Source organism: Quercus suber, unplaced genomic scaffold (assembly GCF_002906115.3).
Source record: "Quercus suber isolate HL8 unplaced genomic scaffold, Cork oak 2.0 scaffold_796, whole genome shotgun sequence".
NCBI lineage: Eukaryota > Viridiplantae > Streptophyta > Magnoliopsida > Fagales > Fagaceae > Quercus > Quercus suber.
Genome location: NW_027070231.1, coordinates 181,264 through 202,883, shown reverse-complemented (window position 1 = coordinate 202,883; position 21,620 = coordinate 181,264). Strand labels below are relative to the sequence as shown.

The following is a 21,620-nucleotide window of genomic DNA, read 5'->3' as shown; positions in this document are numbered from 1 at the left end:
TCTGACAAACAATATATTCAGATTTGAATGAAGCATAAGCTACAGTAGGAAAGAATGAAATAATGCTCTAAAATATTTACATTCATGCCAAGGAAAAATAAGCAATAACTAAGCTAACAATGATTAATTAATGACGGGTCATATAGAGATGAAAAAAGCAAAGGAATTGACAGTTTTTTTTTTTTTTTTTGGGGATAATTTGATAGTTGGGGGAGGGGGAATTTGATTTGAACCCTGGAAGTCAAAGACGTGCCAACCAGTTGAGATATAAGGCTCTTGGCCATATGAATTGAAAGTTATAAATAAAATTTGATTGAAAAAAGGGAAAGATGGAACACAAGTTAACACATTAGCATACATGACTTCATTGAGAAAATTAAAGAAATAAAGTATTGATATAATTTGCACCAACTGAAATTTACATTTTAGTATGTCCAACTAAGATATAAAAGTAACAATAGCAGAAACCAAACCTCATCATTTAAAGCAGCAAAAACCGCACTCAAACTATCAGCCTGTGCCAAAAAATCATCAAAACCTCTATTTCCATGCAGAGATGAAAAGATAGAGTGACGAACAGAAACATCAGCATCTGCAACAGCCGCAATAAGAAGCTTTTCCACAAGCTGTAGAAAGCCCAATATAAGTTAGGTAAAAAAGAAAATTTGACAAACAAACAATAACTCCACAAGAGCAAGACACAAAGGGGAATTAATAATTAAATCAAATTAAATAAGATCCAATATCCCAGGATCATCACATTAAATTAGCAATTGATGATATGTAATTAAATAGAGTAACCAACCTTTTCCTAACAACCCCCCCCCCCCAATTCGAAGAAAAGAACAAGTATATTTTTTTTTTTTACTATCATAATAAATAAATGAATTGCAAGAATGGAATCATGAAATTAAGTCTTTTCTCTTTTTAATTTGTTTTAAAAATTAGTAAGAAACGTTAAGGAGCCGCAACCAAGTACTTAATAAAAAATAAAAAATAAAAAATAAAACATACAATCAAACCTGAAAACTAAGAGTACCTAAAAAATTTTAAGTAGGTGCCAAGAAGCCAAAAGAACGACTCATAGAAACCAACTCAAACAATGACAAGCGGAAACCTAATTTTAAGTTCTCTTATGGACTTGTCTTTGCCTCTAACAGGACTTTTATCTCTCAAACCATATATGTAGAACAGGATGGAACTGCTTACTGCTCTCCAAGCTACTAAACGTTTTTTTTACAAGTACATGATTCATTAATAGAGCGCAAAAGGGGCACAGGACGGAATTATTCGCAAATATAACCATTAAATATTTAAACATTCCTTATATAATAAGTTGGCACCAGATATCTTACAAATTACATTGAACTTGTAAACATAAAGATTAGTCCAAATCCATACCTGTTATAATTATTTACAATTGTGGCAGTGTGTTAGTGGATTGTTCAAAATAGTGTATGTTACCCATGCATTTTGCACCCTACACATGATGTGCAATTTATTTATTTTCTAAACTCGCTCCATTTTTGCAACACATTTCCATGTGATTGACCTTTCTCCTCCATCTAGATTGTCAATGTTTCCAATACATTGATACCAACATGGACATCAATATTTTGTTCCATATAAAATTGGACAGATCAAAATCAATACTATCAACCCAATACACCATGGAAACATGCAACATTTTGACATCATAAACTCCATGGAGCAATCAATTTGAACTACCAGATTACATTCACAAGATCATTAGGTCATACACTATACACAAAGCTCCCACTTATGCAAAGTCTGGGAGAAGTCATGGTAGGAAGCCTTACCCCCAATTTTATTTCGAGACGCTGATTCCTAGACTCAAACCCGCTACCTATCACTTTTAGTGAGAGGCACTTGTTATCACACCAAGACCTGACCTCTGTTCACAAGATCGTTATTGGTGCCTATTACAGTATCCTCAATTCCTACATGAATTAATTAAAAACTCCAAAAGTACCTATACATGCCATCTATCACTCTGATTTTCAGGTGCCTAGCTCTCCAATCTCCCCTATTGTTTTGTGAACATGATTACACTAAGATAACTCCATTATTATACACAGAAATTAATAGTCAGTCAATCTCAAAACTGTTACTAGCAAACGACATAGACAAATAGACCACCCTTTTAACCCCACTTATCATCCACAACCAACACACATTGGCACATTAAGAAATAATTGGAAAACAAAATAAAGGATATTATACTACAAGTTTTTATGAAACTTGTATAATTGAATTTTTTTTTGATAAGTATAAACAAGTAAAGAGGCACTCAGAATGACTTCTCCTTGTATAATTGAATTTACAAGGAGAAGTCTACAAAGTAGCTTATTTCAATCAATGAAGAGGAAAATATCAAAGAAAGTAAATTTGAAACTATTTGACACCTAATGCAAACTTGCCGGATTATGAGAAACAAAAATTTAGAAAACAGGCTATTGTGAAATATCTAAAAACATAAGACACCAATAGTAACAAACTTTTCCAAAAAATACTCTGTTACCGATATTAATTACATTAACATAAATGTATAATAAAAGCCAAACCTCCTCAACAAGACGCCGTTTTTTTCCTCCGGTTCGATTCGACCTACTAGGGGCAAACTGCGTACATGCTATACCAGAAAAAGAATTTGCCACTAATCTGCAACAACATAGGGCAGCGTCTTTTCGTGTGGCTCCATCCTCATCATCCAGATATAAAACAACTGACTCTCTTGCAAATTCAAGAAGGTCATGGCCCTACACCATACATTAGCATCTTAGTAAAATTGAAGAAGCAACCAGAATAAATGTTGGATGGTAATTTGCAGACAAACCTTGAAATTAAAACGAGCAAGAGTCTGCAAAGCAAGTTGCACTAGGGCTGAACCACTAAGGTCTGAAGTCTGCAGAGGGATGTTCATAATATTTCCTCTTCCCATGCCAACAGCTGGCCTTCCCTGAAGGTAATGGGATTTGGAAAGAACCATTGAAATGCAATCAAGCAACCGATCTTGAATAGTTGGCAGCAAAGATGGAATACTGGAATGACAACCAATGATAAGGAATATTAAAACCCCCTAGAAGGATTTATTCCTAAAATGATGAGAATGAAGGTTCAGGAATAACATGTTGTACCTGATAGTTATTTGCTCAAGGGCTTCTACAAGTGTAGGGGAAAGACCGGCAGAAAACATAACATCAAAAAGACCACGAACATGAGGTTCCATAACAGTGCCCATTGCCTTTGCAATGCTCCCAACACAAGCCAAAGCCTCAAGTGAGGGTTTACCTCTACGTGGAGCAATCTACGGAGAAAAAGTTTGATAACAGTCACATATCATGTTCATGATCAGATTGATATTGCTGAAACCAACCAAAACTCAAACTGCATAGAAAAGTGACCAAAAGAAAACCAAAATTATGGTGAAAAGCAAGGTCAGAAGAAATACTGCTTCACGCAAGTGAGATGTAATTGTCGGCAAATAGAGCAATAGTTCCCCATCCAAAGCACCAGCCATCTCCCCAAGGGCAGTGAATCCACTGGCACGTTCAGCAGGTATTTTCAGAACCGCTAGAATATGATTCATGCATATCTGCAAGAAATTGCATCCCCCTATACACGTCATTTGGGCAACAACGGTAACATAAAGTTTGACACAACATTTTTGCTGCCAGCTACTGCAGTTAAATTAAAAAAAAAAAAAAATGATGCTAAGTTAACAAACCGTCAAGTAGTTTGTAACAAATCGATCACGCAGAAAATGAGCAATGCGAGGCAGAAGAGAAGTTATGCTCAGGCGAACAAGTCGATCTCGGTGCTCTAGATATCTTAGGACAATTTCAGCAACTTCTCTGTACCTTGACATCATGAACTCACCTGTATTCCTGCCATTAAGAAATTCAATCATATCTAAGTCACAAACTATTACATTTAAAGGATGGCATGAGGCAATGATCAGCATATCAAGTTGAGACACAATACCATAACATATTTATCTATTTTACCAGTGTCTAGTATGTGCAAAAATTTTTGTAATAAGTAATTAACTTCATTAAAGAAATGACTCCAATGATTTTTAATCCCCACACCAAACAGCATGCCATAATCGAAAACAGCATGCCATAATCGAATACATGTACCAACCCCCACCTTAATTCTAGCAAATCTACCAAACCTCCCTTACTTCCCACATAATTTTCCATACTCCAAACCCATTCTGACCTTTTTATTTTCTTGATAAGTATGTAAACCATAGGGACCATTGATCACATAGAGCACCACACACCCCATAAGATGCCATATTTTTTTCTCCGCCACCAAATTCCCAATATACAAGCCTCCAAATTAAATCGATGCACAAATCTTAGGCCAGCTTATTAGGTCAGGCAGAACTTAGATTATGTTTGGTTGGGATGATTTTGGGGAGGATGGAAAAAGGGGAGGGGAAAATAGGTGGGAGTGGTGTTTGGTTAGGAGGGGAGGAGAAGAGAAAAATGGAGGGACCCTGCTATTCTCTCTCCAAGCCCACCAAAACTTAATCTCCCAAACTGGGGAGAAAATGCAAGAGAAAAGGGAGAAAAGGTGTATTGTGGACAAAATTGTCCTTCACCCAGCCAACCGGCAACTTTTTTACCTTTTCTTCTTTTTGTTTTTGTCCGTTTCTTCGTTGGTTTTTTTTTTTTTTTTGGTGCTCATCTCATTTTTTGTCCTTTTCTTCTCTTTGTATTTATACATTTCTTCCATTTTCATTGTTCTTTTTTTTTTTTCATCATATTTGGATCCTTTGGCCTGTGCTCTTTTTAAAAACAAAAAGGAAAAAAAAATGAAGTATCATACACAATTTTTTAATAAAAAAAAATGTGTTACTTTTTGTTTTTGTTTTATTTAATAGGGACATAATACAAACTTCATTTTTCATACTCTCATTTTTCTTCTCAACCAAACAAATGAATTTTCCATCTCTCCACTTTTTCATCCTCCCAACCAAACACATATGAGATCAAACTAAATCTCTTTTATCCTCCCACTTTTCATTCATTTCCCTATTTTCTATCCTCCCAATTCTCCACCCTTCCAACCAAACGGACTCTTAAACTCTTTTTTTTTTTTTCTTGATAGGTAAGAAAAAATATTGTTGAAAAAGGAATAGCAGGAAAAATACACAGGATTCACAATAGGGAACAAAGAGTAAAAAGAAGCAAAAATTAACAAACAGTCACTAAGCTATTCTAAGAGACGAAAGAAAATCCGTAAGTGCAGAATAGTCCAAGAGACCCCAACACCAAGACCAATCAAAGAGGGTCCGTTGGCATAAATCTAACAACTAAACCAAAGATTTCCCAAAATCCTCAAAAGAACACCGACTTCATTCAGTCCAAATAATCTACATTAAACAGCCTGGAACCAAATTCGAAATATCAGAATTATGTTTCCCAAGCCAATGATACCAACAAAATAATAAGTCTACAACTGAACCTGGCATGACCAAATCAATCCCAAACAATTGAAGCATATACATCCACAAAGAATGAGCTACCGGACAAAAAATCAGCAAGTGATCCACATATTCCTCATTACAACAGCACATACAACAATGATTCGTCAAAGGGTGACCACGAAGCATAATGTTATCCAAAGTTAGAATCTGGCCATGAGCTGCTGTCCACATAAAGAATGCCACCCTTTTAGGAACCTTTACTTTCCAAATGCCCTTCCAAGGGAAAGTAGAACGAGTTACATTTCGAATCTTATGATAAAAAGAAACTTCCCACTTCCATCATGACATTCACAAAAACGGACCCTTAAACTCATCAACCCATCATGACATTCACAAAAACTAACTTGGTTTGTTTCTTTTTAAGAGTATCATTATGACAAGGAAACATTGATACCAACAATGGACATGGATACAATATGAAACAAGTATGACATGGAAATCCTTGAAAAACTAGGCTATGATTTAATAGAATACATTAATCAATCAATGATATATACACATAAAATATCTGTGTATATATCATGTTAAATTTTGTTTAAATATTAAATATAAGCATTGCAAATTTAAACCCACATCTCACACTATCTATAAGCAACTTACCCCAAGAATTTATCCAAGAATTGCTTATAGACAGCTGTGGGCTATGATATTGCACATTCTTACTCCTCCCCCAAAATCACTTTAATTTTCTTATAAACAATTGTCCACATCTTGGTGCTCAACCTTCTATAGTTGTTTGAGCAAGCTCCTCCACTTGTCTGTATACATTATCTGTTACCTATAAAACCCCCCATTCCCTCATATTCAATATATCTACTTCCAAAATGCTTATTTGCCTCCAAATCATTGAAAAGCCCATAGATCAATTAAGCTGTAAGGTGCGTCTTAGTACTTCTTTGGGGTTTCGACCTTGACCTAAACCTCGTTGTCATTGTCATTGCCACTTGTATAGCCAAAGATCATTTTCTTTTATTTTGGTTGGTGAGAGTAAGGCTGAGGTGGCAGATGCCATTAGAGACAACGTTAATCATCACTTTTCACATGCCTTCCTTGTAGAAATCAACCAGCAAGGCTTCTCAAGCACATAGCTGGTGGTTTTGATTATCATAGGAAACAGTTGTTTGGGTTTATGTTTTTGTCTAAGTGAGAGGCTTCAGATTAAGACGGTAAAACAGGGAGAAATTTTGACAAGCAGAAGTAGGAGTAAATTCACTTTAAGTATTGGAGAGCTTCTTCCAGATTTGGTTTCTCACTTTTCGCCCCATGTCCTGTTCATGTCCTTTTGTATCCCAAATGCATCTTTTTTTTTTTTTTTTTTTTGGATAAGTTAAGGGGGAAAATCCATTTGAAAACATGTATCATACATGAATCAAGCTATGTTCAAGCGGTATCAGCATCAAATAAAACTAATACATAGAGACTCTTTTCAAGTGACCGTGCTTCCTAGCACACAAAGGTCTCAAAGGACAACCCAAGCATATATAAAAGCAAAAACCTTATGTGTGAGAGCAAGAGGTTTTGCCATGTGGCGCATTATTTAAGAATTTTTTCACTAGCTTTCCATTTCATCTTTTAGTCAGTGCCATGTGTCACTCGGTTTTGAAATGGAAAAAGGTACTATTCATTTAACCTTCCACCTAAGCAAAGGTTTTAATGGATTGATTCATTTAAACTTCCACCTAAGAAATGATTTTGATGATTTTTTTTTTTTTATGAGTAAATGATAGGAACCCCTCATATACTAATTGAATTTTAATGGTGTAGAACATTTAACGATGCAGGTCATCTAAACCTAGGAACTTTGTATGAGAGGATACTTGCTTTTGGCTGCATTCAATTTTCTTCTATGATAGATTTCATGGACTAATTAAATTTCTCTTGTAATCCTTTGGTGAATCTTTCTTTTGTATAGGTAAATGATTTTGTTCCAAAAATACTACCTCATGATTAATACAAAGCAAAAGATATGCTAAAGAATTGTAATCAAAGAATTAGAAGTAAAAAATATCCAATTAGCAAACTTATTGATAGTACCACTGTCACTGAGACCCATGCCAGTTGACCATTCATAAAGTAATCTAAGAAATGAAAGTCTCAGCTGCACTTCCAAAACTTCCCCATCTTCAGAAGTACAGGAATTACACTCCCACCACAAAAGCAACATCAAACACAAAGGAAAGTTTACTAAACCAATCTCACCAACCAATTGGTAAATTAAAAAATCTACACCGCATCACCCAATTAACTCCAAATAGACCAAAGACATGGCCCCACAATAGGCCAAATCACAATGAATAAGCAAATGATCCACCAACTCCCCACTATACCTACACAAACAGCACCAGTCTACTAATGGGATAACTAGGAAGCATGAAAACTTCATTTTGGGTGTCATACCCATGTTATACCAGTGTCATACCAATGCTGTGTCAAGTTATAATTTTTCAAAATTGCTCATATTGCCGTGTTGTACCCATATCCATGTTTGTGCTTCCTAGGGGATAAGTTCAACGATGGTATAGTAGCTCCTTTTTCTTTTCTTTTTTTAAGAGGGGGGGGGAGACAGGGGGCAAACAGTTCATCAATACGAACTGTCAATCAAGCTTTAGTGCTGTAATATTAAATCTCCCTCACTCTGGAATGCCGGATCTTTCTCGTCACTCTCAGTCCTCTCTTTCTCACTACATCTCTCATTCTAGTCAATTTGTGCCTTAGCAGCTCTGGTCTCAGCTTGTCGACACTTGTCTAAGCTTAACAATGCTGATTTAATGTTCTGAAGTAAAATTCTTCACACTAAACAATTTTCCTGATAATAATTGCTTAACCAGAAACGAAATTAAACTTATCTTGTAAGATAATAGGAGAGAACACAATTAGCACTATTCTAAACAGTAAATCATAAGTTATCTGAAATGAAAGACGTGCACCAGTTGATATAATTCTTACTAAAATTTGACCCATTTGATGTTTTCCTTTTAGCTACCATATATGAGAATAATTAGTAACTGTTGACTTCTGTGCCAATACAGCATATAAATCGCATCAGCACAATATCAGAGATTACAAAAAGCGTTAAAAATAATTGAAGAAGAAGAAAATTAATCCCTCCATTCTATTAAAGCTAAAAAATCATATTAGCCATCAACAAGTAAAAATTCAATTATCTTCACCAACCTCAACAGCTCCCCAACTGCAAGTAAAGAACCATGTATGCTGTGAACAGGAGCATTTCTACCCAATCCATCTTGTGTAGCCTCAAACATACGATAATACCTGTCAACAATGAGAGAGTAGAACTCAATGTCTACATGCATCAGAAGAGGAGGAAAGGAGGGGAGAAGAAAGAAAGGTACCCATGCAATGAGTTCTACAAGGATCTTTTTTAATAAGGCAAAATTTTATTAAACAAAATCGAAAAGTTCCCATGTATGCAAGAGGTATACAATAGGAACACAATAAAGAATGAAAAGTGCAGATATCAAGTAAGACAAGCAAAGTAACAAAAGAAGAAACACCCGAAGCAATTACCCACTGAAACAAAGTGTTAAAGAATAAAAGCTTCAGATCATGAACAAATCTTTTGCACCCCTCAAAAGTCGAAGCATTCATCTCCCACCAAATACCCCACATTAAGGTAATGAGGGATCAAGCTCCATATTGCAGCATTACTTTTTTTTATATATACATTGATAATTGGGGGTGGGGCGATTTGAACCTAGATGTCTCTATTGGAAACACCAAAGATGCCAACCAATTGAGCTACAAGGCTCTTGGCAAACAACATGAAGATCTAAAATCCATATATACCTCCCAAGCCAACTAGCTAAGAGCTTCACGATGCGCCTCAACATAACCCAAGCATTCCAAATAGAGAAAACACATGTCAACATCCATGACCCTAAGGAAGATAAAAATGAAGCAGCATGTGCAATGGCAACTTAAAGTCAAGTAAACAGCCAGAAATATCCCACTCTTGCAATGGAAAAATAACGCAGAGTCCCCACTAAAAACATGTATTCCACTCTAAAAATCATATGACTTGATGCCAGATTTTTTCTGAAGAGTTGTTTGTTTTATGCAAGGAACAAAATACCATTTCAGTATATTCTTTGGGTCTGTCCAAAAACAGAAACATTTTGGAAATATTTCAGAAATACCACAGAAATGTAAACTAATTTAAAAACAAGTGGAAACTATTAAATACATATTATAAATCCATTTTATACAATAAAAAAATGTGTACACATGAGCAAGTGCACGCGTGTGCATAAGAGAAAGAGAAGGAAACAATAATAATAATAATAATAAAATAATGCAAAGGGCCTTTAGCATTAATGGCATTTAGCCCCTTTATGACAAATAATAATACTAATAATAATAAGGTTAAACCCACAACAATTAAGCGTGTCAATTTAGTCCCTTAACCTGATCTGATTTTAAAAATTTTAAACTTTTCATAATAACTTATTCTTCATTTTGACATGTGCTTCATTTGCCACATCAACTAATTCTGTTTAATTTAAAAAGAGGGAGACCCAAAGATGAAATTGACTTGATAAGGCCCAAATTAAACTGTAATAGTAGTACACATATATATATATATAGTAAACTGTACCTAGCAGTTGGAGGACTGAATTAGTAACGTAAATGAAAAATAATAATAATAATAATAATAAACTCTTTACAAGTAATAAGATTTTATTGATGACAATGAACTACCTCATGTACACAATGTGAATAACTAAGATAGCCATCAGAATTACAAAAATATGAATTTCAATTGACGCAAGAGAAAAAAAATTGTTAAGGTACCACCTAGGTAATTGGAGTGCAACAAACCAAGGGGCACAAGCTTATCGACATGGGGTGGGTGTGTGTGTGTGTGTGTGTGTGTGTGTGTGTGTTAATAATCAAATGAAAGTTTTGACTTTTGAGTGGACCATAAGAACCCCCATGTGTAAGGACCACAGGCCATAACCTAAGAGAAAGGACTCCAATCAAACCCTCTCCTTACCCCACCCCCCCCCCCCCCAAAAAAATAAAAAAGCCAAGAAAAAAACAGAAAACACAATTGAAGAATATATTATCAAAAACTATGGACTAACCACTGCACACGCCAACGCGTCTCACGCTTTTCAATAACTTTAAGGCAAGCACGCAATGCATCTACAGCTCTCTCTCGAACAGCCAATGTTGGATCCCTTAGAGCAACCCAGATAGCATCAACAAACTCAGGTACATGAACATTGAACACAGTCGAAGCATTTTCAGCCATTTCCTACAATGCAAAGAAAAAAAAAAATCTCAAGCATATTCTCAGCAAGAGGAAACTAATTAAAATATAAAGGAGTATTTCTACATAGCAAGAAGAACAGGATGGTCAACTTGTAACTTTCATTCAAACCCCAACTTTCTGGAGCAATGCAATACAGTGAACTAAAATCCTTGGTTTGCTTTCTTGAAACACTATATTCTACCGAGGTTCAACAGGAGAGTGATTATAAAATTATTTCAACTCTTGCTAGAAGCCATGGCTTTGAGTTATAAGCTATAATAAGGCTTTAAGGTTGTGGGTTGCAAGTCTTGAAATTGGTTTGGAAAGCATCTATCAACCATTTGGAATATAATACCGGCATGTTTAATGTGGTTAGTTTGGCAGGAATGTAATACCCACATATTTGAAGACAATGAGAGACCCTTAGACCTCTTAAAATTTCTTCTCCTCAGTACTTTGTTTCAGTGGGCTCGTATTTGGGTTGTACGAATTGTATTTCAATTTCTAAATTCTTACATTCTGTTCACTTTAGTTCCTGATTTTCTTGTATTGTTTCTTATTCAGAGTATTCACCATTGTGAACATGATGTTCAGTTTTTTCAATAAAAGTCTTATTACCTATCCCAAAAAAATAAAAAAAATTAAAAAAAAAATCAAAGTAAAAGCCCACAAAGTGTATATTCACTTGGACAACAGCTCTAAAGAAGCTTCTAATAATTGATAACTTGAGAATGTGGGAATAATCATTGCAAATTGGTATTGCATGAGTAAATCAAATATGGTGGATCGTCTGTTTCTTCACTGTGGCATCAAAAGGGAAACGTGGACTCTTGTGCTCTGTTTGTTCACAGTTAGATGGGTCAACCAAGAACACCAGTTGAATTATTGGCATCTTAAAAGGAGGACATTCAGAAGACAATGTAGTGGTTAAATTTGGAAGGTAGTTTCTTCATGTATAATGTGGAGTCTTTGAAAAGAGAGGAATTTGGGTACTTTTAAAGGGTGTAAATTACTGGAGATGGAAGTGAGGCTAAAGCTTTTGTTCTTGAGTTTCCCCTATAATTGGAAGGTGGTTCCTAGTTCTTTCTATCTTTTGAACACATAGGAGTTCTTGATCTTTTGAACTTTTTATGTTAGTATTTGTTTTGGGAGTTTCTTTTTCTCTTTTTTTTCTTTTTTGGTAAGTTCTACACGCACCCAATGGATCTTGAACTCACAACCTCACCCAACATCCCATTATTACGAAAGAAGGAAGTGCCAATTGAGCTATGTACTAGGGTTAGTCAATTTTGGCATTCCTATAATGCAATTAATTACTTATGTTGTCTAACAACAATATAAGATATCCCAAGATGATATCCAATGGTCTTATAATGAGTAAACTACGAACAGATGTCACCTAGTTGCCATTATTAAAAAAAAAAAATAATAAAAAAATAAAAAGATGTCACCTAGCTGTAAGCAACAATATCATGAATCAAAATTCCATTTATTTTTTCAAAGAGAGAGAGAGACAGAGAGAGAGAGAGAACTTCCTTAGTTTAATAATTTTATGCTAGTCAATAGCTAGGCACAAAAATGAAAAGGGTGCACTTACTTTCAAGATTAAGACAGCAGCAAAACGGCGATACTCTACTCTATCCCCACGAAGCCAATCCAGGGCAGTATTTACCTAAGAAAACAAAAGGCTTCAGACAGTTAGTGCTCCTAAAGAACCACACTTCAGAGTACCAAATGTGAAGAACACAACAGACCTGGCGTTCCACTTCATCAGCAGTCATTGCTCCACCAGCCCTAGCTAGATGGCCCAAAACTCTACTAGCAAGGATCAAAATGTCAGGATCCCGCTTTACCTCAAACACATACCGCATGTAACTAGAAAACTTAGAAACTTTAGAGGCATTTTCGCCAAGTGCCACATCTATCAACTCATCAATAGCTCTTAAAGCTCCCAAATTTTCAGCAACATCACTGCTTTCTAAAAGACTGGTAATTCGCTCATACAACTGATCCATGAAACGAGAAAAAGCTTCTCCGCTAAGATCACGAGCTTCTTCCTCCAGATGTTTCCTTAAAGCCAATGAAGCCCCCTCCTGCAAATAAAATGTCAAAGCTTTTAATTTTCAGTAAAAATCAACAAACAACCATAATCAGTAGTGGTACTAAAGTAGCAAATAAATTAAAACACACATACCCATATCATAAGCAATTATAAAGTTATGAGATAATGCCAGAACAGAAACTATTTAACAAACAATCAATGCACAGAAATTGAATTCTAATAAAGATAATGCGTCCCAAACAAAAAAGCCTAAAAGCCTCCCATTAACTATGAAAAAAAAGACCTCTGATTCTCTCACTCCCGCTAGTTATTAGTAACTTAGTAATTAGAATGTTCAAAATTGAATTCTCTTAAAATAAAGCACCCAAAGAGCTTAAAAGCCTTCCATAAACTATGAAAAAGCCAAACCTCAGATTCTCTCACTGTTTCTTAGTAACTTTTAACTATAGAGGAAATTAAAACAAAAAAAAACAAAAAATTTAAATCCCTTCTTTTCCCTCACTTTCTCGGGAACCAATCAGAAAGCAAGAAAACAAATTTTTAAAACTATCAAAGAAACCTAATCAGACAAAATCTCAAAACGCAAAGAATTTTAATTCATTTTATCGGCATCCAAACGGAAAAGTAGGGAGAGAAAAGTAAGAAAACTTGGGGTTGTTGTTACCTTGGGGTTGCCACGTGTGCAGAGGTCGGCGAGGATTCGGCTGAGAGCGTCTAAGCTGCCGGCACCCGCACCGGCTGCAGCAGCTGCAGCGGCGGCGCGGCGGCGGCAGCAGCGCCGGCGGAGAAGCGGAGGGACTGTGCAGTGGAGGCCATGTGGCTTCCACAAATTGGAAACCCTAATTAAACCCTATCTATCTAACCTGTCTCTCTCTCTCTCTCTTTGTGTTTGTGTGTGTGATCACTGATCACTCAGATCTTTGAGGCATCCAAGTATAAGAAAGCTGTTGTGTACGGTTTGCTGTTAATATCCAAATCCAACGCAACGCAACGAATATAAGAGTTTATTAAGTACGCGTGGCTGACAGCCTAGTGTGTGTGGACCTCTCTCTCTCTCTCTCTTTCTGTGTGTCTATGTAATAAGAAGCAACCTTACTTTTTGAGAGCGTGAAAAGTGCATACCCCAAACACATTCTCATTTTGGGTCTTTCTTTTTTGGGGTGGAAGTTGATTTTTTTTTTTTTTTTTTTTTGATACTTTACAATACAGGTCTATTGTACTATTATAATCTTAGTATCTATCTACCAAATAGAGAAATTTTGTAGGCAAATTAAAAAATGTTGACTTAATTTCATGACATATGCCAGGGTCAAACCATAAATTTACAAGCTTAGTAAGAAAATATTGTACATTTAAATAAGGGATGTGGCTAAACTAGAGCCATTTAACTAAAGGAAAAAATTTTCTCAAAAAAAAAAAAAAACTAAAGGAAAATTGAAGGAGTCCACACTAAATAAATTTGTAAGTCCGCCAAAATGAGGAAAAACAAGTCTTTCTTTTTTACCACCATTATGTTAGGTGCTAATTATGCATTATCCTTAATCAAACCCAAGGCAACAATAAGGTTTGATTAATAATTTTGAGAAAATTTCCTAACCCCCAAGCATTTAACAAAATTGTAGCAAAGAACACCATTCGAAGAGCATGGGGGTTAGATACAATGTTGCAGATACTGGATGTAGGCCCAAACCTATTCCAGTTCAAGTTTAATACTAAGTTTGATATGATGTGCATCTTGCTAGGGGGCCATGGACCTTTAACAACCAACTCCTCATGCTGAAAAGATGGTACAAAAGAATGACCGCGGGGAATGTGAAATGGGAACATGCATCTCTTTGGGTTCAAATATAGGTTGCCCCTTTTGACATGGTGTCCCCCATTGTTACATCAAAGGTTGGAAGCAGACTGGGGGTCGTGGAGGAAGTTGAAAAAAGAAGACGTTACGATGAACAAAACCTGTTTATGCGGGTTCGAGTTACTCTCCCTATCGCAAAGCCACTCCGCCGTGGTAGTTATATTGCAAGTACTGATGGAGAACGCACTTGGGTCAAATTCAAGTATGAGAGATTGACTATCTTCAACCACTTTTGTGGATTGTATATATATATATATATATATCGTTCGTTAAGTTAATTTGGCATGTTAAACATTTATAGTCTGCTAAGGCTGGAAAATTGCAATGACCAAACACTTTTTTGGAATACATAAATGTACAAGATTAAAAGATGAACAATATAGTTGAAGATTTTCAAGAGAATTTCTTTATACATCCTTCTATTTCTTTCGTATGTAAGAGTTTCTATAAACAAAAAACATTTATTTAGTTGGCTTTCCACATTATCCTTGCATTTGAACCCACATTTTTAAACTTACCAACAGGCATTTTTGAAAAAATATATTTATACTATTAAAGTATGCCTAATTTGCAAACTTTTTTGAAGGCACAATGTACAAAGTACAATTGTGAATTGACATTACTATGTTTATTTAATTGTGAAATTTACATAATATGTTCTCTACACCTGTCTAAAGTAAGATCACTCTAGTTCCAAGTTTTTCTGTTATAATAATTTTAAAAAAAAAAAATCACTCTAGTTCCACAAGAAATATATAATTCAAGCCTGGCTAAATTGAATAAACATATGTGGGGCCCGTGGGCCTGATAGCCTCGACCCATCGTGTAGCAGGCCCAAAACCCATGCCGAGGAGCACAGACTATTCAGGGCTAAAGTGGGGAAAGCCTCTTTTCCCAATCCACGCCGAGGAACTTCTTATCCTCGGCCTAACAAAGATGATTTTCAGGAGAGACTAACTCCAAAGTAAGCTGTCACTCTCACATTTAATGCACTCAACTAACCCCCCCTGGCCGCATTAATGGGGAGGTAACCCCTTGGCAGGATAACGTTGATCAGAGTGAACCACTTGAGTACTGATAAGGCCTCTGATGGGACGAACGGCCAAAAGAAAGGCAAATAGATGATCAACAGATGGAAAAAGGAGATAGGAAGATGAAATCTATATAAGAAAAGTAAGTAAAGTAAAAAGGGGGGGGGGAAAAAAGGAGAAAACAACAAGGTCTCCTCGGCCTGTGGCCGAGGAGCATCCCCCCAGTTGTAAAGAAACTCTTAATATTTTTTATAAGGAAAGTTCATGCATGGTGATCGACGGCCAGCGCCTAAACCTTTAACCCACTCTCTATAAATTTATTGTTTGGGCTGGATTGGGCTGAAAACCCATTTATATTCAGGGTCAATCCAAGTTGGGTCCCTACAATTGGCACCGTCTGTGGGAAGGATTAGGGTGCTGGCCGGCGCACTAAGCAAGTGTTCTAAGTTCTAAGTATTCGTTTTACAATAGGTTGAAAAAAAAAAGAAAAAAGAAGAAAAAATATATATATATAGAAGATCTGACAAAAAAAAAAAAAAAAGATCTTGATATTATTATTTCATGAATGGAAAAATTACATATTACAATCAGAGGCTCAGGCAGGCCTGTTTTACAAGCAAATTTACAAGCTAATAGCCACCTGCTATTCCTACAATCAGAGGCCCAGGTGGAGCCGCCCTAAGAAGAAACTGGCCGGAGAGAAGTGTCAACCCGTGCTTTTATTAGCACCAAGAGAATGGGAGGGCTTGACAAGGGGCGGAGGAGGTGAAGGGCAATCCTGTCTCCAGACCCCCAACAACTTCCTTCTCGGCTAGGCGGAGCTGGAACAAAGAGAGGAGCAGATGCAAGGGCTCCGGGATACCCTCCCCCATGATGTTCCCTCGATTCTCTCCGTTCCTCTCGAGTGTTGGCCGTTAGAGACGGCAACACTCGAGCACCGCCCATGAGGTGAATTCGCACGCCTTCCTCGTCGGGGGTGTGCTCCGAGGAAAGACGTTAGGTTCTCTAGCAACATCCCTCTGGGATACCTCGAAAGGCACCATCAGGGTTACGCCTAGACTCTGCCGCACCGAAAACCCAGTGGGGGCTGCGGCCATACCTGTTTTTGTCAATCCCGGTAACAATTCCGGCGGGGTTGTTAAAAGGGCATGGAAAGTAGGAAGAAAGTGTTTTGTTCCGTTTGTGTTGAGAGGTTCATGGGTTGTGGAGGAACCATCTCCTTACTTTATATAGGGGATGGGGGTTGGTGAGAATTAATTCATGCAGAGTTCGAAAAGAGAATTATCAGCTGGGCTAATAATGAAGCTGCCAATTTCCAAGAAGGCCGTAGACCATTGGACTCGTGTTAATTCACGAGGACATTAATGAGGGCGCGTTTCGCGCACCGAGGCGTCCAGTGCGGAGCATGAACAGACAAAGAGCGCTTCGTAAATGAAAAAGATGGGGCCTCGAGCTGGAGGCGAGATCAATGCCACGTGTAAAGATCATAATCTGACCCAAAGATGAATCATCTCCAGTGAAGCGGTCTGAGGACAAACCTCTACTTATAGGAAAATAGAAGTGGTAGACAGAACCAAGGTATTGTATGGTCCTCGGACCCAAACCTATGGTAAAACTACACACATCATTATACCTGGGTACTAGATAGAACCAGGGTATTGCATGGTCCTCGAACCCAAACGTATGGGAAAACTAGATACTTACAGGAAAATTGAAGTGGTAGACAGAGCCAAGGTATTGCATGGTCCTCGGACCCAAACCTATGGTAAAACTACACACACCATTATAACTAGATACAGAAAAATAGAAGTGGTAGACAGAACCAAGGTATTGTATGGTCCTCGGACCCAAACCTATGGTAAAACTACACACATCATTATACTGTATTGCATGGTCCTCGGACCCAAACCTATGGGGAAACTAGATACTTACAGGAAAATAGAAGTGGTAGACAGAACCAAGGTATTGTATGGTCCTCGGACCCAAACCTATGGTAAAACTACACACATGATTATACCTGGGTACTAGACAGAACCAGGGTATTGCATGGTCCTCGGACCCAAACCTATGGGGAAACTAGATACTTACAGGAAAATAGAAGTGGTAGACAGAACCAAGGTATTGTATGGTCCTCGGACCCAAACCTATGGTAAAACTACACACATGATTATACCTGGGTACTAGACAGAACCAGGGTATTGCATGGTCCTCGGACCCAAACCTATGGGGAAACTAGATACTTACAGGAAAATAGAAGTGGTAGACAGAACCAAGGTATTGTATGGTCCTCGGACCCAAACCTATGGTAAAACTACACACATCATTATACCTGGGTACTAGACAGAACCAGGGTATTGCATGGTCCTCGAACCCAAACGTATGGGAAAACTAGATACTTACAGGAAAATTGAAGTGGTAGACAGAGCCAAGGTATTGCATGGTCCTCGGACCCAAACCTATGGTAAAACTACACACACCATTATAACTAGATACAGAAAAATAGAAGTGGTAGACAGAACCAAGGTATTGTATGGTCCTCGGACCCAAACCTATGGTAAAACTACACACATCATTATACCTAGGTACTAGACAGAACCAGGGTATTGCATGGTCCTCGGACCCAAACCTATGGGGAAACTAGATACTTACAGGAAAATTGAAGTGGTAGACAGAACCGAGGTATTGTATGGTCCTCGGACCCAAACCTATGGTAAAACTACACACACCATTATACCTGGGTACTAGACAGAGCCAAGGCATTGCATGGTCCTCGGACCCAAGCCTATGGAAAACTGAATACTTATAGAAAAATAGAAGTACTGGGCATAACCAGGGTGTTGCATGGTCCTCGGACTCAAACCCATAGAGAAAATAACTATCTAGAGAAAAACCAAAGCGTTACTTAGAATCAAGTTATACTACGATCTTTAGATTTATATTCGAAGGATAACAGATGGTTTCACGAGGCTAACTCCAAAATAGAATACGAATATTGAGCAGAATACAATAGTAAAGTAAACAAAAGAAAAGAAAATATCATTAGTTGGAAGCGAAGTATTAAGTATTCGATTCAAAAAGAAAGTATACAATTCCCTTACAACGCCACTGAGGCAAGAAACAAAATGAGATAAAAGAGAAGATAAACAAATTCATCCTACGCCGTATACTAGTCTCCTCAATTCAATGGGCAAATTAAGTCAATAGGTAAATCAAAAGGTCTGGGCCAAGGCCTAAGGGCTTGATTTCAAAAGGTCCGCCGGAGGACTTGCCATGTCTTGTGGTATTCCTTGACCCTCGGTTACAACTTCCCCCAACACTCTTTGGGGCTCAACCTCCTCGGATGGTTGATCAGTTAACGGCACATCCTCGGCGGTCCTATCATGACTTTCAACCGATGGTAATGAGGATCCTTCATCGGGAGCAGCAGGTGCAACCTCGCGAATGGCAATAGGGTAATATACCCTGTCCTCCCTTCTAAGATCAGATGAGGCATCAACCCCTGCTTGGTTGAGGGCTTCATGCTAGGTTTGAGAGCAGTAATGCCTGCATACTGCAGGAACTTGAGCCCGAAGGGTGGCTTCAGTCTTAGCCACCCCTTCTGCAAAAGCATCTTCCTCTGCCTTTTCCACAGAGCGCTCAGCGTCTATTTTCGCAAATTTCGCCTCGTCTTTGGCTCTCACAGCCTCGTCCCTGGCATACTCGACAACACCTTTTTCATGGATTACCTTGGTCAACTGTGCCTTCATATAGGTAATGTTCTTATTGGCAGTTTGTAATTGACCCTCAACGTCTTGCAAGCGATTAGTTTGATCCTCAGCTTGCTTCCTGGCCACAACTAGGTCAGAGACAGCAGTATCCCTGGCGTTTGTCATCTTTGTCAGATCATCGGTCACCTTTTTTAGGTCGGCCTCAGATCTCTTAAGAGCATTGGCAGCCTCCAAGAATTTGTTGCGCTCTTGCGCTAAGGCATGGCTATGGTCATCAACCTCCTCGCCCAACCTGAATAGGGCCTGGATAGCCTGCCAGTAAAAACAAGCAACTCTGTAAAGAGAAAGAAAGATACTAAACGACAAAATTTTTAGTAAAATGAATAGGTGCCAAAGGACCTACCATGCCTAGATATTTCTTAAGGTTGAGGACAACCTCTGACCCACTCATTTTCTCTAACTCGACCATATCAGTGGGAAGAAGAAGAGATTTCTCTAGGGCCTCAGCCACGAGAGCCCCCTCGTCTCCTTGAGACTCCCGCATCGACGCGTTATCCATCAGGGGCTGATCATGGAGCATGGCAACAGGCAGCCAGGCTTGAGCCTCGGGCTGCTGGGTGGCCTTCTTGCTCTTCCGTTAATCACCGAGCTTCAATTGCTTCGGAGGCCTGCGAATCCTACCCTCCTCAGGCGAAGAATGAGATTTGCTCCCATCCATTGGCTCTTTACCCTTGGAAAGTCTTTTCCTTTTCGGGTCATGAGACTCAGTAGGAGGGGCTGTTACTGTAGGAACGGAGGACGACCTGGTTTGCATGGTTAGAATCTGGGGCTGAGGTGCTGGGGGCTGGGGCTGCGACTCCCCTGGTACATCCTTCTTGGAACCGCCTTCAAGCAGGTCAAGAAGATTGGTTTGGGGCTGTCTTTTTAAACCCATCTCAGCCTGAGTACTAACTCTTAAGGACTGGAGATCGGTTTCGGACAAATTAGGGTCTCCTAAATCACCAGAGGGGTCCTCGGATTGATCAGCTAGGTCAAACACACTATATTCGTCCTCGGAGGAACTCAGTTCAACCACCTCCCTTGCCTTCTTAGATGGTCCTTTCTCAGCCACCGTTACTCGCTGGGATGAAGAGGGGCCTGATAGCGGAATGCCTTCAGGTATATAAGATCCCTCAATAAAAGCAAAACCGTCCTCCACCACGGTAATCTGCGTAAGCCGAGGGTCACGAGCTCTAATTACGTGCTTTGGGACTGGGAATGATTTCTGAGCTGGGTCGCATCCGAGGATTTGATGACCAGCTCTGACCTAGTTATCAGGTTCGTTCAAGAAGAGGTCCGACCTAAGAACGGTTTCCAAATCCGCTTTGTTAACCAGATGGAAATGACGTGCAAAAGCGTGCGGATCTGCGAAGAGAAAAGCGAAATTCCTATGGTTAATGAACCAAGTCGAATATACAGGTATAAAACTTGAAAATACTGAAACCTAGATTGTTTTGTACTTCGGATGCCCTACCTGGCTCCCCCTCTACTGTTGGGCAATGAAAGCCGTCGTGCCATTCTCCCGACACTATGAGAAAATCTTGGGTTAACCCTTTGTTGGAGTCAGGAAGACACTGGATGAGACGAACCCTATCGTCCCTTGTCTTCATATAGTACGTCTTACCTCTCAGGTGATGAAGGTTGTAACACCAGTTCACATCATGGTGAGTCAATCTCAGCCCCATTTTCTCATTCAGGGTATCTACACACCCTAGTATCCTAAATACATTCACGGCACACTGAGTAGGAGTCAGGCGAAAGTGCCTAAGGTAATTGAGGGTCACCGGCCTCATAGGGATTCTCATCCCACCTTCTATAAAAGCGACTATTGGGATCACAACCTCACCCTCTCTCCTCTTAAGGTACCACTCCCCTTCCTCACAGTACTTCAAACTCACATTATTGGGTATTCTATAGTCGACAATGAATTTGTTCATCATCTCGTCGGACTCGACCAACTTCTTAAAGTTACCCATTCCTTAAAGACAACTAAAAGTTCTAAAAGAAGAAAAGGAGGAGTAAAATCAAGGAAATTTGGAGTCGCTAGAAAAAGAAGACTTACAGAAGTATGACGATACTCTTCAAATAGTGTACAAGTCGAACCAGATTCAAACCATATGCATCAATAAG

General features: G+C 38.4%; 1 protein-coding gene across 1 annotated transcript; it reads right to left on the bottom strand.

Moving 5' to 3' along the window:
• Window positions 1-338: 338 nt before the first annotated feature.
• LOC136064901 (serine/threonine-protein kinase TOR-like) lies at window positions 339-19,995 on the bottom strand. The gene is made up of 13 exons (XM_065767344.1): window positions 19,855-19,995; window positions 19,296-19,763; window positions 13,523-13,708; window positions 12,551-12,889; window positions 12,394-12,468; window positions 10,627-10,799; window positions 8,696-8,794; window positions 3,749-3,908; window positions 3,473-3,616; window positions 3,159-3,328; window positions 2,858-3,062; window positions 2,586-2,780; window positions 339-626 (listed from the first exon to the last, which is right to left on the bottom strand). Exons 1-13 carry the CDS (start codon window positions 19,993-19,995, stop codon window positions 426-428), a joined length of 2,556 nt encoding a protein of 851 aa, XP_065623416.1. The 3' UTR covers window positions 339-425.
• Window positions 19,996-21,620: the final 1,625 nt, after the last annotated feature.

Bases quoted from the DNA above. Each gene is read 5' to 3' on its own strand.
- LOC136064901 (XM_065767344.1), bottom strand. From the start codon at position 19,995: ATGCGGGAGTCTCAAGGAGACGAGGGGGCTCTCGTGGCTGAGGCCCTA. The intron at 13,709-19,295 runs GTATGCAGGCAT...TTAGATAGATAG, and splicing joins TTCGGGCTCAAGTTCCTGCA to GGTTTAATTAGGGTTTCCAA. The intron at 627-2,585 runs GTTTGGCTTTTA...GGCTTTCTACAG, and splicing joins AACGGCGTCTTGTTGAGGAG to CTTGTGGAAAAGCTTCTTAT.